This window comes from Trachinotus anak, unplaced genomic scaffold (assembly GCF_046630095.1).
Source record: "Trachinotus anak isolate AG129_WGS33_773 ecotype Australia unplaced genomic scaffold, CSIRO_AGI_Tana_v1 ptg000026l, whole genome shotgun sequence".
Taxonomy (NCBI): Eukaryota; Metazoa; Chordata; class Actinopteri; order Carangiformes; family Carangidae; genus Trachinotus; species Trachinotus anak.
Window position 1 is genome coordinate 5,138,336 of NW_027273877.1, and position 16,071 is coordinate 5,154,406.

At 41.7% G+C, this 16,071-nt stretch overlaps 1 protein-coding gene across 6 annotated transcripts in view; it reads right to left on the reverse strand.

Moving 5' to 3' along the window:
• atp11a (ATPase phospholipid transporting 11A) overlaps nt 1–16,071 on the reverse strand; it is a 46,695-nt gene that overhangs the window by 16,380 nt on the left and 14,244 nt on the right. For all 6 annotated transcript variants that reach the window (XM_071464216.1, XM_071464215.1, XM_071464217.1 and 3 more), the window contains exons 3-17: nt 6,474–6,596; nt 5,654–5,743; nt 4,928–5,008; nt 4,686–4,793; nt 3,938–4,066; nt 3,526–3,629; nt 3,395–3,442; nt 2,819–2,883; nt 2,412–2,493; nt 1,298–1,448; nt 1,015–1,212; nt 824–937; nt 622–681; nt 368–534; nt 209–280 (exon numbers count right to left, since the gene is read on the reverse strand). In XM_071464216.1, the coding sequence (XP_071320317.1) occupies nt 209–280; nt 368–534; nt 622–681; nt 824–937; nt 1,015–1,212; nt 1,298–1,448; nt 2,412–2,493; nt 2,819–2,883; nt 3,395–3,442; nt 3,526–3,629; nt 3,938–4,066; nt 4,686–4,793; nt 4,928–5,008; nt 5,654–5,743; nt 6,474–6,596 (1,592 nt within the window). The remainder of the gene's footprint in view (nt 1–208; nt 281–367; nt 535–621; nt 682–823; nt 938–1,014; nt 1,213–1,297; nt 1,449–2,411; nt 2,494–2,818; nt 2,884–3,394; nt 3,443–3,525; nt 3,630–3,937; nt 4,067–4,685; nt 4,794–4,927; nt 5,009–5,653; nt 5,744–6,473; nt 6,597–16,071) is intronic.

Below are 16,071 nucleotides of genomic sequence, written 5' to 3' on the forward strand. Positions count from 1 at the left end.
TGGTAACATGCTGAAACTGTAAACTGAGTCCATAATGTCAAATAAACCTTTGGATAATCCAGTCAGTGGTGAAAAAAGAAAATACAAAAACAGTGATAATAAATACTACAGTTGCTATAAATACCTTGAAATAAATAAAAAGCTGATAAGAGAATTGTTGCTGAGGGTTAAAAAGATAAACAACATTGTTTCAAAGGGACGCACTCACCTCTCAATCTCATCCTCTCTATTCAAGATCTCCATGTGGCTGTCCTTCAGTCTCAGGTAGGTGAAACCGAGCCTGCGGCAAAGAGCGACACACAATTCAACTGTCTGATTATCACTGGCATTGTGTATGTGTGTGTGTGTGTGTGTCTGCGTGCTGCACCTCTTCATTCCCTCCACCAGCGCCACCTCGTCTGGAGAGGAGGAGATGTAGAAGGAGGTGGACTTGCCCTGGTGGATGCCGTGCTTGATCCCGTCCACCGTCTCCTCCTCCTTCACCTGCACCGTGTGGCACAGACACAGCGCCCGGAAAAACAGCTCCTCGTGCTCCTGTGGTGGACGACCAACACTGTTACCCTCTCTCTCACACACACACACACATACACACACACGCACTAACAGACAGGCTGCGCTCACCCTGGCTTCAGGACCTGGCGACGTGTCGATCATGTCCATACTGGCCGCACCAGGCATCACCTGCCAACAAGTCAAATCAGTTACATAAAAACTTTTATGTGACACATTAACATTGAGGAAATCCGATTCGAATACAAATACCAAAAGTTAAAAATATATAGATACAGATGAAGATGCATCGATCCATCCATCGGGTTGTTACCTGTCCGTTACAGATGGCATGAGGCACGTAAACGTGTCCGTCCACGCAGCACTCGATGAACTCCATGTTGTTCTCTGTCAGAGTCCCTGTCTTGTCTGTGAACACATACTCCACCTGGAAAGAGAGCAGGGTGAGCTCTGTGTAATATTTGCCTTTACGTTGGTCTGCTCAGAGTGAATGGACTTTGCTACCTGTCCCAGCTCCTCGTTCAGGTCCGACGTGTTGACCACGGCTCTCTCCCCCAGCTCCTCGTCGAACATCTCATCGTCCCACATGATGAAGTAGGAGCCCAGGAACTTCTGCATCTCCACGGTGACGTACATGGAGACGGGAATGATGTAGTTGAAAAGAACCATGAAGGCCAGGAAGTCCGTGAACGCCCTGATCAACTGAGGATGAGGATGAAGAGTGTGAGATGGTGAAGAAAACACACATTTGTTTCTGTCAGTGAAGCAGCGTAATGAGGAGACTCACGATGTGCCTCTGCCTCTCTGTTTCTGTCCTCTCGTTGTACCACGGCTCGTCTCTGTTGGGATCCGCCTGCCACACGTACTTCAGCGCAGTGTTGATGAGGGCCTTGCTGATAAGAATGCACAGGTAGACCACCAGGTAGGCGTTCATCGACCTGCAGGGGGAGACAACAAGCAGCTGCTCAGGGGGCTTCAGGGTTAGCATGATTTTTTCTTGTACCTGGTTCGAACAGTAAACTCGGTGCTTGTTAGCCTGTCTGCACACTTTGACTCAGTCACTCTGTCCCTTATCTACATCTTATTGTTTTGATTTAATGCTTAAATCCTCCCCATTCATTTCTTATCTCTGGTTCTCTCATGATGCAACACACACAAGTTCTGGGGTTTGTTTTTGTTAATTTAGCAGAAAAATAATGCACATGTAGAATAAGTAAAAAGATGCAAGCATGGTGCAATCATCCAAACTATCTACAGAGGCTGCCTGATAAGCATTTGACAACATCAACACAAAAATATCTGATCCACAGATAGAAACTAGAACAACAAATGCACAAGGGTTCAAAGAGACGGTGCAGTGTAGTCCCACAGGTACTACTGGTTTCGACTGTGACACACTGTACTTATCAGAATAGATACTTGTGTAAATGGAACAGCTGAGAGAAGGCATTTACTCCATGCCAAGTTCATTTTTGGCAAGAGGAAGACAAATACAATTCCGATGAGTTAATCAGGCACACACTGTAACCAAGTGTAAATGTAATCCACCTACAGCCAGTCATATCTACAAGCCATCTGGATACAAGACGCATGTCAACGCCAGATGGAAAGAAAGTGATCCAGTCAGTGCAGCGAGCCAGAGACACACAAGGACCCTCAGCCGGTGGAAAAATGAAGAATTGAAAAGTGAGCAGATGGATGGAGGGATGGGTAAAAATATTACAGATTATCTAAGATGTTGAGAAAAGAAAGATGATGCCAAAGAAAAAAAAAAAAACTGAGAAAAAAAGATGATGCCAAAGTGAACTGATGCTAACAGGTTCTCCTCCAGAAACAGTTTATATTATGTAAGAGAGAGAGAGAGAGATAGAGAGAGATAGAGAGAGAGAGAGAGCGCTTACTTTTCTACTGCAGACCGTTTCTGAGACTTGGACTGGTAGTTGAGAGCCATCTTGGTTTCCATGCCTGTGTAGATGGCAACAGCTAAAGGAGAAGAAGAGGTGAATGATGAACATAACAGTAATTCTTGACCAGTAGAGCCATTTATTAGCTCTTTCCAGAGCTTTCAATCAAACCTCGCAGTATCCATCAGCAGATGGAGTTTGCTCTGTTGTCAGGGAGATATATGCGACCACATACGACCACCTATCAACAAAGATCACCTGATGACAACTGAGCAAGCTTCATCCACTGAAGAAGACAGCAAAATGCATTTGAAAGCCCCCCAAAAAAGCTAGTAAGTGGACTTTGAGTTAAAAAGTGAATGTTTCTTCTTTCTACCATTTTAGCGGATTTCAGGTGATATTACCATAGATGTGCTCGGTGTTCTTGAGTGTGGCCCCTCGCAGCAGCAGGTTCTCGGATCCTAAGGGTCTGCACACAGACAACAGCTCATTCAGACGCAGTTTCATCACTGTCGTTGTGAAGGGGTTATTGATTTATCCGTATCTCCCAGCACAACTTCACAAGTTGATAAAAATTCACAGATAAATGTGAAAAAAGATTTAGACATTTAGAGCACAGGAAAAAGTTTCTTATGTTTTTTTTTTAAATATTTTTTTTCGAAATATTGACAGTTATAAAATACAGTACAGTAAGAACAAGTTTAGTCAAGTATTCCCCACTTTTTCATTTCTAATGTTTGTTAGAAATCACAAAAAACATTTCTATTTTAATTATTTTGAGGTTATTACTTAATAAAGACAAAAAAAAAAAAAACAACTCAGAAATAAAAGTCAGGAATTTTGTGTAAATGTAAACTAATTAGTGCATTAAGGTGGAATTTAAAGTTGTATTTTGGACAACTTGAATTTAATTGATTTATTCTTTATAAAAATTAGCAGAGTGGGTCGTTACACTGTAATGTGTGAGGGGTTGGGGTTACCTGGCAACTGGCTCATTGTCCATGTAGATGTTGATTCGTCCCACAAATCTGTGTAGAGAGAAGACGCTTTCAGATATTTATGAGGGGAGAGAGCGTTTTTTCAACTCTGCGAGTGTTTGGGTTGCACTGACTTGTACAGGTCGGGCTGTGGTTGTTCACACTCTATAGTGGCGTGGATGGAGTCCACCTCCTCCTCTGTGTTGTAAGCTTTGGTGTCCTGGACTGCATAATATGTCTGTGAGGGGAGGAAGAGAAAAAAAAACAAGAAATCAAGACGGACAAAGAGGAAGGCAGAAAAAGACAGAAGTGGGACAAATATCAGAGAGAGAGGAGGAGGAACTGAAAGACAAAGATTATTACAGAGGATAGATGAGTAAGAAATGAGAGAGAAATGTAGGATGGAGAGGTGATGAGAGGATGATGGAAGGAGGGAGGGAGAATGAAGGGGAACAGGGATGGTGGGAGGAACAGAGGAAGACAAAAAAGGGGGAAGAGGTAAAGAAAGAGAGAGATTATAAGTATAACACACACACACACACACACCTTGTGGCTGCTCTCTCCGTCCAGACTGGCTGTCGTGACGTAGCAGGTCCCATCATCTCGAGACGAGGAGAGAAGTATGAGGTCGCAAGGAAACGTTTCATTTTCTTTCACAAAGACAACATCTCCCACCTGAGACAGACAGACAGACAGACAGACAGACAGACAGAGGCCTTTTATATTCATCCCTATTATATACTGTGTGCTGAATAAAATATAAACAATTCTGAATTTTTAATCCATTTTCTTCATGCTAAGTTTCTTGTTTTGATCACTCAGGTCCCACGAGAGCATCCACTGGTCAACTCGATGACTCCAGAACAACATGGTCAAATTCATCTTCTGGGTCCAAATGAAAAACTCACCCCTGGATGTAATGTCTTAGAGGACAACAGGCACTTATCCCTTTAGTATTGCTAATGCACTTTCTACTAATACAGTTTGCCTAACAAGCTAACCTTCTGCTTTACCACCTGCAAGCTTCTCAAGTTCAGCCAGCAGTCAAAGACATTTGTCCTCTCACAGGATCGTCGATCCTCCATATCCGTTATTTTACCTTTAATTTCACTCCAGGAATTTGTTACATAACATACATTAATGTGACAGATTTTAAAAGCTACATTGCTCTCAAATGTGGACATGTACACACACACATGCACACATCACATGCACACACAGCTTAACAGCAGGAAAATCCCTCAGCATGAGCCAATACAACGAATGCACCAAAGCCGGGGTGAGAGTGATTTACCCTGAGCTTGCGACTTTGTTTGCGGACAACTTTCCCATGTTGCACCACGTGGACGGGACACTGGTTGACAGCGTTGTCCGCTTTGTGTCTCAACCAGTCCTCATAACCCTGAGAGAGAGACAGGAGAAGTTGAGAGGGCGCGGTGTGTTTGAGTGATGAGGCGTGTGTAGGTTTTTCCGGTGGTGATGTGTAAAGCAAATGAAGTTAAATTAAACCGATCACAAAAACCTTTTGTGTCTCACCTGTTTAATGGCGGTGACTGTGATGACGAAGAAGAGCGGCAGCCCGCTGGTGATCGGACTGGTGGGAGTGTCGATGATCAACTGAAGTCACACACACACACACACACACACACACACACACACACACACACACACACACACACAGAGGAGTGAATAAGTGACGATGAATTTAGGGCAGAAGAATATATCAAGATGACAGACAGCAGTAAAAGTGGCACTAAGTAATATCTGACCTTCTACATGGAGGTAATTATTATTTATTAATATTGACAGACCTCATCTCCTCCGACACTCAAACAAACAACGACTCCTTTGATTACAACTTTACTGCTACACTCACTAATCCTACGACACCTCCTGGAGAGGTGAAAAAGAAACAATCAAGTGAAGAAGATTGAGTCTGTACAACAGGTCAATCAGTAGATACATAAAAGCAGCACATAAATTAAAGGAATTTTTAGTGATGGTTTCCTTTTTAGCCTCATTATGCTGCACAGTGTTACCAGAATAAGTAACATAGTAACATATCTATATCTACAGGTAAAGTATCTTATGATCCTTTGTGGCAAAACTACAAATTAAAAAAGTAGAAATATACAGATAGAAATTATTTGGAAGCATTTAACTGCAGAATAGAAGCACGTAAGACAAATAAGACAGGAAAATGTATTTTAAAAATCTGCAGTGAATTAGAAATCAGCACAAAGAGAAAAAAAAAGCTTTTACCTGGACCAGAAATATGATGAGAAAGTAGAAGTTGGCGACTCTCCTGAACTGCTCAAACATATTCTTAGGGATGAAGTTCCAAAATGTGTACTGGAAAATATGAGACGGGATCATGTTCAGTCAAACAATACACTGATTGTTAAAATACCAACAAAACAAACAAAAAGTGTTAAAATCCCAGCCCCCAAAAGGGGCCACTCAGCGGCTATCCATGTCAACTACAGTGGGAACTTCAGGCAGTATTAATATATTTAATGTCATTTTAGCTTTTTGTAAGAAGTAGAAGACAACACAGTGCCTGTGTTTTGAATGCCAACAGGCTCTGAGGACATCAACAGATGCTTTTCATTGGCAACACCATCTGTAGGACTCAATATTTCAATAAAGACTTCATATATCATCTATCACAGTACAAATATAGATCTGTTATCAACAGGAGGAGGAGTATGATTCATAAACTACGGGATAAAGCGGCTAAAAACAGATTTTTAAAATATAATATCCAAAATCAGCTGGTCTCTCTTCCCAAAACACCTCGAACACTGAGTAGTCTTTTCAACACAGTGTGCAATTACCAGGAATAACTCACCCACACAATAAAAGACTGGGTTGAACTGTGCTGCAGCACTAACTGTTCTTTACTGTCACGTCCTTTTGTCTGTGCCCTGCTCTCTTACCCTGAATAGAGTAGAGTAGTAGAGTAATTGACTTTGAACAGGACAGAATAAAGAGAGACTTCTTTAACTCTGAACAATGTTTCTGCCCCGTCTGAATAAAGTGTGTTTGATCTTTCTGTGTACGTGTGGGTGTTTTCACTGACCTTGGAGGAGACTATTCTGTTGTCTGGAAATCTTTGTTGAATGAAGGCCTCAGTTCCAGGAGGAGGCTCCTTGTGTCCAATGTAAATGGTCCTGCTGTCCACCCAGTTCTCCTCACCAACACACTGCAAATACAGAACAATTCAGCGGATGAATCTTTGCATTAATACAACCAAGGTCTGAATTGATTTTCTGGATGAAAACATCCAACATCTGTCCAAGCATTTTTCATTTTGACTTAGGTTTAAATAAATAAATGTGTAATGACCCTTTACTTTCACACACACTCTGTCAATACACTCCTAATAACTAATGACAGAACACTGTGTTACACACACACACACACACACACACACACACAGATTCACAGACGTTTACAGAGCCTAACAATGAATGAGTAATTTCTCCTCAATGAATGAGAGCTTTTGTTACCACGGATACACAGACCTGCATGTGACTCACACTGGTATGCAGAATACACACACACACATTCTCCGAGACACACATACACACACTTGAATATATACAAACACACTGATAAGACACCTGAAGGCTGAGGCCTCTTTTGTTCTTTTGGTATTTTGTTGTTAGTTTTTTTTTCTTGTCTTTAACTAGGCTGATGTTTCTGAATGCAAATCAAATATTCTGACTTCAATGAAGACGACAGTCTGTTAGCAGTGATTTCTTTTTTCAGTCATTTGCAAGAAAATCACACAGCACATTTACCAAATACAACCATGATACACAGTGTTAATAGATGTAGTGTACAGGCCTGTTACTTCCTCATAACATCTGATTGTTTATGGTCTAATGTCTCAAATTTAAGTGCTAATAATTATTATGTAAAATGCATCATGCAACATCTGTTACAAATGATATATAAAGCTTCAATCTAAAAAATAACCTTTACCCTATGAATTTCAAAATGCTTTGACACTCGATGGTCAAAAACTGCAGCAGCTGTCATGTCACTGTAACCTCTGATGCATTTTTCTGTTTCATAACGCCACAATATTTAAGACCCAAAGAATATATCTGTTACCTTTTTATTTCTCTCATAAAAACCATCTAAGAACTACTAATCCCAGCAGAGAGCTTACAGTCTGGCAGTTATATAAACAAGAACAAGCAGTCTTTCAACTGGAGAGTATGTAGGAGACTCTAATGCTCCAGCTTTAAGTATTTCAGGCAGGACTGCACTCACTTCATGACCAGATGGATTTGGGGAACAGCCGACTAATCCAGCTCCCAAAGTTTCACAGAACAAAACCAACACAAAAATGCGAGTGTTGTTGTATTTATATGAGTCACAAGTGCACTCTAGTGTTTTTATCAAATGCTATGCTGAGCACAAACAAACGATTTGCCTACAACAGAAGAAGTGGAGGTAATCTCCTCTTATTCAAAATGTCATATTTCCCAAATCAGCAAAGCATAAAACCTCTTGAGGTGATAGTTGTGTGTTTTTTACTGACATTTCCACGTTTTTATGTGCAAACTGAACACGTGCATAAAAATGTGGTTGTAATGTTTTAAAATGAGACCATCAGCAGCTTCTGGCAAACAGTAGTTTGACTTGTGTCCAGAGGGCGTTCGTGTCATAGCAGGCCACAGCCATCATTAAGCACCTGGTCATTTTCAACGTTAGCATAGTAGCCAGGACCAGAGACAGGCCTGGGCGAGACAGCTAAACTTTAAACACACCTAATCCTCTCTCTCTCTTTCTCTCTCTGTCTCTTTCTTTCAATTAGGAGACATTTTCCATACATGTCCACTGGCAGCTGTCCATCACGACAATCACAACAAATAAACATGGTGTTAGTTGCTCACTCTTAGTGTGTATACAGACACACACACACACACACACACACACAAATTCACACAGGCTAACAAGAGGTGACAGTAATCTGTGGCCGGTCAATGAGATTGAGTGTCAAGAGGCCACATGGCCCAGTTTCTGTACTCTCTCTCCCTCTCTGTCTTTCTGACACACACACACACACACACACACAAACATACACACACACACACACACAGAGTAACCAGTTAACTCACTGCTCTAAGATTACCTTGTTTAAAATGGAGAGCTATTTATATCCTGTGACCTCCAATTATCTATGGGAGAGCAGAGGACTGGAGATGGAGAGGAAGAGAAAACTGATGCACGAATAAAAATTGATATCTTCAAGACACAGCACCCGTACTGCCGTCTTCTTTACCTTTCTGAGGTCAGTTAGAATTATGTGCTTCCCATTAACAACCAGTTGTAAAATGAATATGTAATCAAACCAGCGTCATATCCATCATATCACGGGAGGACCACACTGACGGGCTAATATCCGATTTACAGTGAAGCAGGAGATGAAAACCAGATCAGGCGGTCAGCTTGCCAACTCCGTCGCCCACACAGTGTTGCTGTTCCTCCTCTTCGCGCCCACCTGCCTGCTCCGTCTGCTTCACCTAACACATCTCTCACACGCCTCCCGTGAGCTGTCTGCATATGGACCAGGACCATACATACACACAGCACAGTGGTTGGTGCGCTATTAGCGAGCGCTGACATCAGATCTGACGATGACTTTTTCTCATAATGAAAGCAGTGTCTGGTTTCTGTCTCCTGCAGCTACTGACAAAACACTCAGTAGTGAGCAATGCATTCTGGTGTGGTTTTAATGCTCATCACTGACTGTTTGCTGCTGCATGGCTAGCCTCTGGCCTGCAAAAACATCCCAATTAGTAAAATGCAGAGGCGCTTGTAGGCTGGACGGAGGCTGGCTAGCTGTTTCCCCATGTTTCCAGTCTTTATGCTAAGCTAAGCTAACCGTCTCCCGGCTGCAGCAATCTTTCCATATACCTCTGTGCAAAAAAAAAAAGAGTATTTCCTAACATGTTGAACTGTTCCTTTAAATCAATCAGCAGTACAGAGTGGCTCAACGCTCACTGTTACACATGACAATGTAATTTATTTAATATTTATTTAATAAACAAGTGAGCGCAGTAAATGCAAAGAGGACAAAATAAAGGCACAAATATTAGCACAAGCTTTAAAGCTACAGTTGTCTGATGACAGTTACACAATAATATGTTAAAAACAGGCATCAGTTGACTTTCAGCGTTGTGGTTTGGTGTCATGTGTTTAAAAGACAGATACTTTAAAAACACACCTTGTCATTTGTTGCGTGAGCCTCCGTTATGATCGTGAAACTGCACCGTGTGGGAACAAATAGCTACAGCATCTTATAAAGGACAGTAAACTGAATCTATATGGAAGTCGTGAGTCTGTGTTGATCAGATACAGTGAATGGAGACAGATGGCACTGACTGAGAATCAGTGGGTCTCCTCTCTTACTGTCATCTCCTCCATTTTGCCTGTAATGCAGCTTTATTGGTTTTCTCACCTCTTTCCTCTCCATCTCTCACCACAACCTGGACGGCTTTAAGCCAGCAATCTCCCTCCTTATCGATTACGTTTAGCTTTCATCCGGATTCAGGCTTTTTACACGGAGGCCTGTCTGTGCTTAATCAAATAAAATGGCATCTTTACAAAATAAAAGCTGGGCTTATAAAATAAAACTGAACTGTATTACCTCAGGCCTTTAGCCTTTGAATGTAACTGGAGACTTTGGACTATTCTGGACCTTGATAATCACTTTTAGCGGCGTTTCATGTTTCAGGACGCGGCAGGTTTCAGGGGTGTATTTATAGTTGGAAGGGAAACATTTGTGGTCAGGGGAGAAGGATGGAGAGAGCTCGCTGGCTTTGTTTCTGTCCGTCTCACTCAGCACCCACATCCACTTTCCTTAAAGCGCAGGGAGCCCATCAGGGCATCACACACACACACATCCCTGCCACATCAAACATATATGAGGGCAGTCATGACACACAATGGTAGTCACTGGTTCACAGGATATATTTAGATGAGCAGACAAGCCCCACTTCTCCTTTTCTTCTCGTCACTTGTGTGTTTGAACATAAAGGTTGGTGTATTTTTTTCTTAAGTTAACACAGGTGCATAGAGCAGCTGCGTGCGTCTGTCTGGGTGTTTTAAAGAAGTGAAATTAACATTGGAAAATTAAAATGTGTTACGTCTGTTTCATGACAGAGCAATTTTTTAGTTTTCACTTTTCACAGTTTTCAAGGACATTGTTTTATTTCTCTCTGTATTTTGAGGATTTGTCTGAAGGTTTGTGCAAAAGTGATATTTACCTTCTGAAGGCTGCAAATGAGCTACTGTAAGTAAAAAACAAAAAAAAAAACTCCTGGCTTCAGAAAAATCCACTTTTTTTGATTTCATCTTTTTATAGACACTGTCAACTATCTACACTGCACAGGAAAAATGACTTATATCCTTTCACTACAGAAAGAAACTATTGAAACCATTGAAAATATTGGATAAAATGGGATTGTTGCTACACTCTCATTCCACTAATATAAAATGTTATAAAAAATCAAAAATAAATAAAAAATAAAAAATGCACAGGCATCCTAAGATTTTTAAACTTCAACCACTGCATCTAAACACTGATTTAAATGTGTTAAATCGGTGCTGATAAATGACATACATTATTCCCACATAACCCGAACACAGCATTGGAACCAGAAACTGAAGTCCCACTGTGATCAGGAACAGAGGACCATATTGTAAACAGGAAGAGCTGCACCCACCCACAAACTCACAGACACACAGATACACACACTTCCTGAAACAAACTCCCTCCACCCCCAACCCCACCCGGTCCACTAGAGACACAGAGGACAGAAAGATTCAGGAACAGGAAAAGACGAGAGAGCATGAGACGTGGAGCTTTGGATCTGACCAGGTGTGTGTGTGTGTGTGTGTGTGTGTGTGTGTGTGTGTGTGTGTGTGTGTGTGTGTGTGTGTGTGTGTGTGTGTGTGTGTTAAACAAAGGAGCTGATATCTAATGTCACTGTCTGTTGTCTCTGCCAGTATCACCAACAAACGAGGTGCCATTCTGATCAAAGAAGCACAGAAAACTTTGAAGACATCCTCTGGATTCATTTCCATCAGATTAGAGACGCTTCTGTGTTTCTGCATAAGAAGGAAATTCATTTCCAAGGCCAGGCAGACTCAAACACCTCCATAAAAATCCATCACTACACAGCACATGACTTAGACGTGACTTCCAGACTGACATGATTCAGACACACATCATCATCCTCACGGAGGCAGAGCACAGCAGGAAAACTGGGCCAAAGTACTGGAGATTATTATCAGCACGAATGTCACTGGATCAGTATGATATTAAATTATTATATTATATTAAATTATTCGTCTTGTATGATGATTTTTGGAATGGTTTGAAATCAACATCTGTTTTGAGAAATGTCAGGTCATCTCAGCAAATCTCTACTTCTTCAAGTTTCAAAGTGGAAACAGTGCAACACAGGCAACATCTGGTGGGACAGATGTTGGTGGCTCAGCTGGTTAAACCTCCCTTCAGTGCCCTCCTGCTCTCCATCATCTCCCACCGTGTTTGAAGCAGTGCACATTTAACAAAGGTTATTTGACTGTAGGTTATTAAAACCACCTACATAATCATTGTCCTGCAGAGCCCAGAGGCTGATAAAAACAAGTCAAATTTAACTATACGACCAAACATCTGAAATCAGAAATTTGCCTCAAGGGTTTTAATCTGTACAGCACTCGAATTGGACAAAGAGAACACCACCCCCAGACAAAACCCTTTAATGAAAAAAAAAGGAAGAAACTTGATGGAATGCAAAAAGGACAAAATACGTAATGAATGACGGAGGAGGGATCCCGCTTCCACAAAGACAGACAGATTTCCTGTTTACAGAGTACAGCAGTGAAGAAGATTTACAGTGCGAACAGTCAGGACGTCGAGCAACTTCCAGGTGCTGCCAACGGACACGACCTCCTCTCCACCAGTTTATACCTGTATCATGTGATCGGCTACACTTTACATTAAAAAAGGGGATGGATTTAACTTTGAAGACAAACAGCTCCCAGTCAAGCTCAGGCAAAAGCTCTGCTTAACCTGCCCACATCAAAACATGCAACTGGTGTATTGAGTTTTCTTGACGTAAAAAGCAGAGGATGTATCACACGTACAAGAGCTGCAGACTCTAGAAAACAACTACAACAGTCATCAGCATAGTATTCAGTCTCCGCAGCAACATTAGAGTTGCTGTATGAAGCCTGAAAAGTAAAGATAACATTGCCGGATACTGCGAGCAGAAAAGAGGAATCACTGCAACACACACACACACAACTTTTGTTTTTTCTGACGCTTTAAAGGTTGAGCTGTTGTTCGACTGATGACCAATCCCGAAGTATTTATCTCCCGCTGCAACAGGCGGCGCCGAAAATGAGGCTCAACAAAAGCTACGGACGGAAACCTGCTCTCTGCGATACCGCCGACAGACACACACACACACACACACACATCCTTCACACATCTAAATCCTGCAGCATATATCGGGGGTTGCATGTGCAAACAGCATTGAACACATGAATGTGTGTTATCTCTGCTGCCACTGAGCTGGGGAGATAAGAGAAATCCCATCCTGCTCCCTAAATCACTCGGCATCAAATACAGACATGCAGCGTGTGTGTGAGAGTGAGAGTGTGTGTGAGCGTGCCTGTTGACTACTGCAGTTAAGACTGGGTAGTAAATGTTTTGGCAAGAAGGGTGAAAGCATGAATACATGCAGGGGTGTGAAAACGGGTAGAGATCATACTCTCAGTATTTAGAGCAGCTCTTTAGCAGAGCATTTTTTTTCAAAGTCACCACTTTTCTCCACATCTGCTCCCGATGGACTCAGAGTTTAAAAAAGACACTGGAGTAGGTCGAAAATAGCAGCGTACATGTACTATCCTGCGTTTTCTATGCACGTGCAGATCCTGTGCTCCTGTGCTGTACGTCAGCTGGTAGGCCTGGGAGGTAATAAAGTGAGAGAGACCGTGTGTGTGTGTGTATGTGTTACCTGAGTCACCCATTAAATACCAGCTGTGCTACCCATCTGTCACTATGTCGCTCAGCCTCACCTGGGCCAACAGGCCAGACCAAATAAGGTAGTGATAAATCCTCATCATCCACCTTTAAACGCCGCCCGTTAACCTTTATCCATGACGCAGTGTCCGCGTGTTTAGAGCTGAGTCAAGATGGTCTGAAAAGCAGCCTGGTCCGTTAAGCCAATCAGAAATCTGTGGTCCAGATTTTAAATTCAGCCTTTGTGAAAAAGTGAGAAGAAGCTCAATAATAATTGTGTTTAAACAAACCGTGAAGACTGACGGAAATAATAACAGGAAGTAGAAGTATGTGGTTAAAAGCTCCAGAAAAAGTAAGTAAGTTGACCCTAAGTTGGCTTTAACAAGTGCTGTTGATGAAATCATAACCGCTACTGATCTGGTATATTAACAGATCTGTCTCCGTGACAACTGAGCAAACACAATCCACTGATTAAGACCATGTGATACGACTGAAAAAGTAATTTGTCAGTGATATACTTTGTTTTCCTACAAACACGGCAAGATTTTAACACAACATCTCTACGATCTCCATCACAAGATGATCACAGATGTCAACAGTCAGAACAGGGACAGGCAGAGAAAACTGTTTCCCATAAATCCCCAGCAGTAATACCGAGGTAATACTGGTACAGCAGTTGTACCTTGAGGATTTATGTTGGGATGCTTGATTATGTGTCCCAACAAATGCCTGTAAGGAGGGGGTTGACATGACTAGTGATGCTCCTGGCTGCAGGAGGAGCTGCAGGCCACAACGGGGAGAAATAAATATATAAAATAGCTCCAAAAAGCCAAAGTAAATCCAGAAAAAGGGATAAAGAGAAATTAAATAAATCTGTGATTGTGGTACTGTTGTGTGTGTGTGTGTGGAGATAAAACAGTAAGCCACTGTGGTATTACGAGAGATGGGACAACAGAATAATAATCAGTTAAAACCAAGCTAGTCTATAAAGCAAACTGTGTGTGTGTGTGTGTGTGTGTGTGTGTGTGTGTCACCGGAGGATTTAGTGATCTGGCCCTTCTAGTCCTCACTGCTTTGTAACCATCCACACACACACACACAGCTGGTATATTAATCAGAGTCAGTGGACTTTACGATTCAGCATTTGTACTTGTAGGTGTGTGTGTGTGTGTGTGTGTGTGTGTGTGTGTGTGTGTAATAATTTTTTCACAGCTCTACACCTGCGTATCCTTACATGCCCTCATTTCTGAAAAACATAGGATGATAATAAAAACACAGGGAGGATGATACAAAGTCTCAAATTAATGAAGAAACAAGTGTAATTCATCACAAAATAGCCTTTGTTTTTGTTACAATTCTATTTACTATTTACTGTTACTACACCTGCTACACTTAGCTACTGCTACTACTTCCTATATTAATACTTTAAGTGCTATTATTACTGCAAGTGCTGCAACAGATAGTAAAACCATTCTTCTCTCTGTTAGAACCTCTGCAACTCCTCCTCCTCCTCCTCCCGTTGCCACAACTGGAAACATAACAATGCTCCTCCCTTCGACGCTAACACGTTTAATTATCCTGACTGTGCTGCCTTGACCTGAGTACAATCAGGTCATGCAGCAATATCTGCATCCATGCAATAAAACCTGAAGCAAACCGTCTCAATCAGCAGCTCTGTCCTAAGTAGTGATTTGAACCTCCTGAGCTTCCATTGACTCCTCTCCTCTTTGATTAATGAGCGACGGCATCGCTCAAAGTGACAGGCGGTTGGTCCAAACCTATCTGTGGACCGCGAAACACGCGCACACTACATGCCAACACACCTGATACAAAATCATGATGTGGTGTGGGGGCGACGGTTATAAAGGTTCCTAGCTCTTTCAACATTGCTCGTGTGGTTATTTGTATTAATAAATCAAAGTGACGTGACCACAGGTGCTGTAGACAGCGGTGGTCAACCAGATGATGCATGGTTTTAAGTGAGTAAGCTTTTTCTTCCACTTTGCACTTGCCTACCGTCCCAGATGGCGAGGTAAAACTCATCCTATCAGGAGATTTTATGGAATGAATATGCAGATAAATACAAATCGCTTCCATGCACTTTCAGCTTACGATTGACCTCTGATCAAAAAAGTGTCGGTCTACAGTCAGTTAAATGCAGTAGATAATTTCTGAAGCCCATTTCAAGATGACTGTATGAAAATACACTGTGAAACTTCTGATCTAACAAAGCATTAACTTAAAGGAAGAAGACAGATACAGTAAGACATGCATCTGCAGGAGTGTGGAAGAAAAGTGAATTTTGGCCAGAGTTGGCCCAAGTTATCATCAAATCTTGGGGTTCATGGTTGATAAAATACACCTGACTTATTGTCATATTCATGCAGAACTAACATGACAATGACAAAATTAAAGTAAAGATCTGAAGCCTAAGGAGATGTATCTGAGGGTGAATGACGGCTGACTCTCTGGAGATCCACTACTTATGTGGGTCAGCAGACCACTGTGCAGCCGTGTGTGTGTGTGTTGACTTTTCTGTGGTTTTAACTTTTAAAGAGCTGTGTAACTTGCTTTTTGAGAAAGTATTGTATAAATGATATTATCAATTATTAACAAGCACTTATGT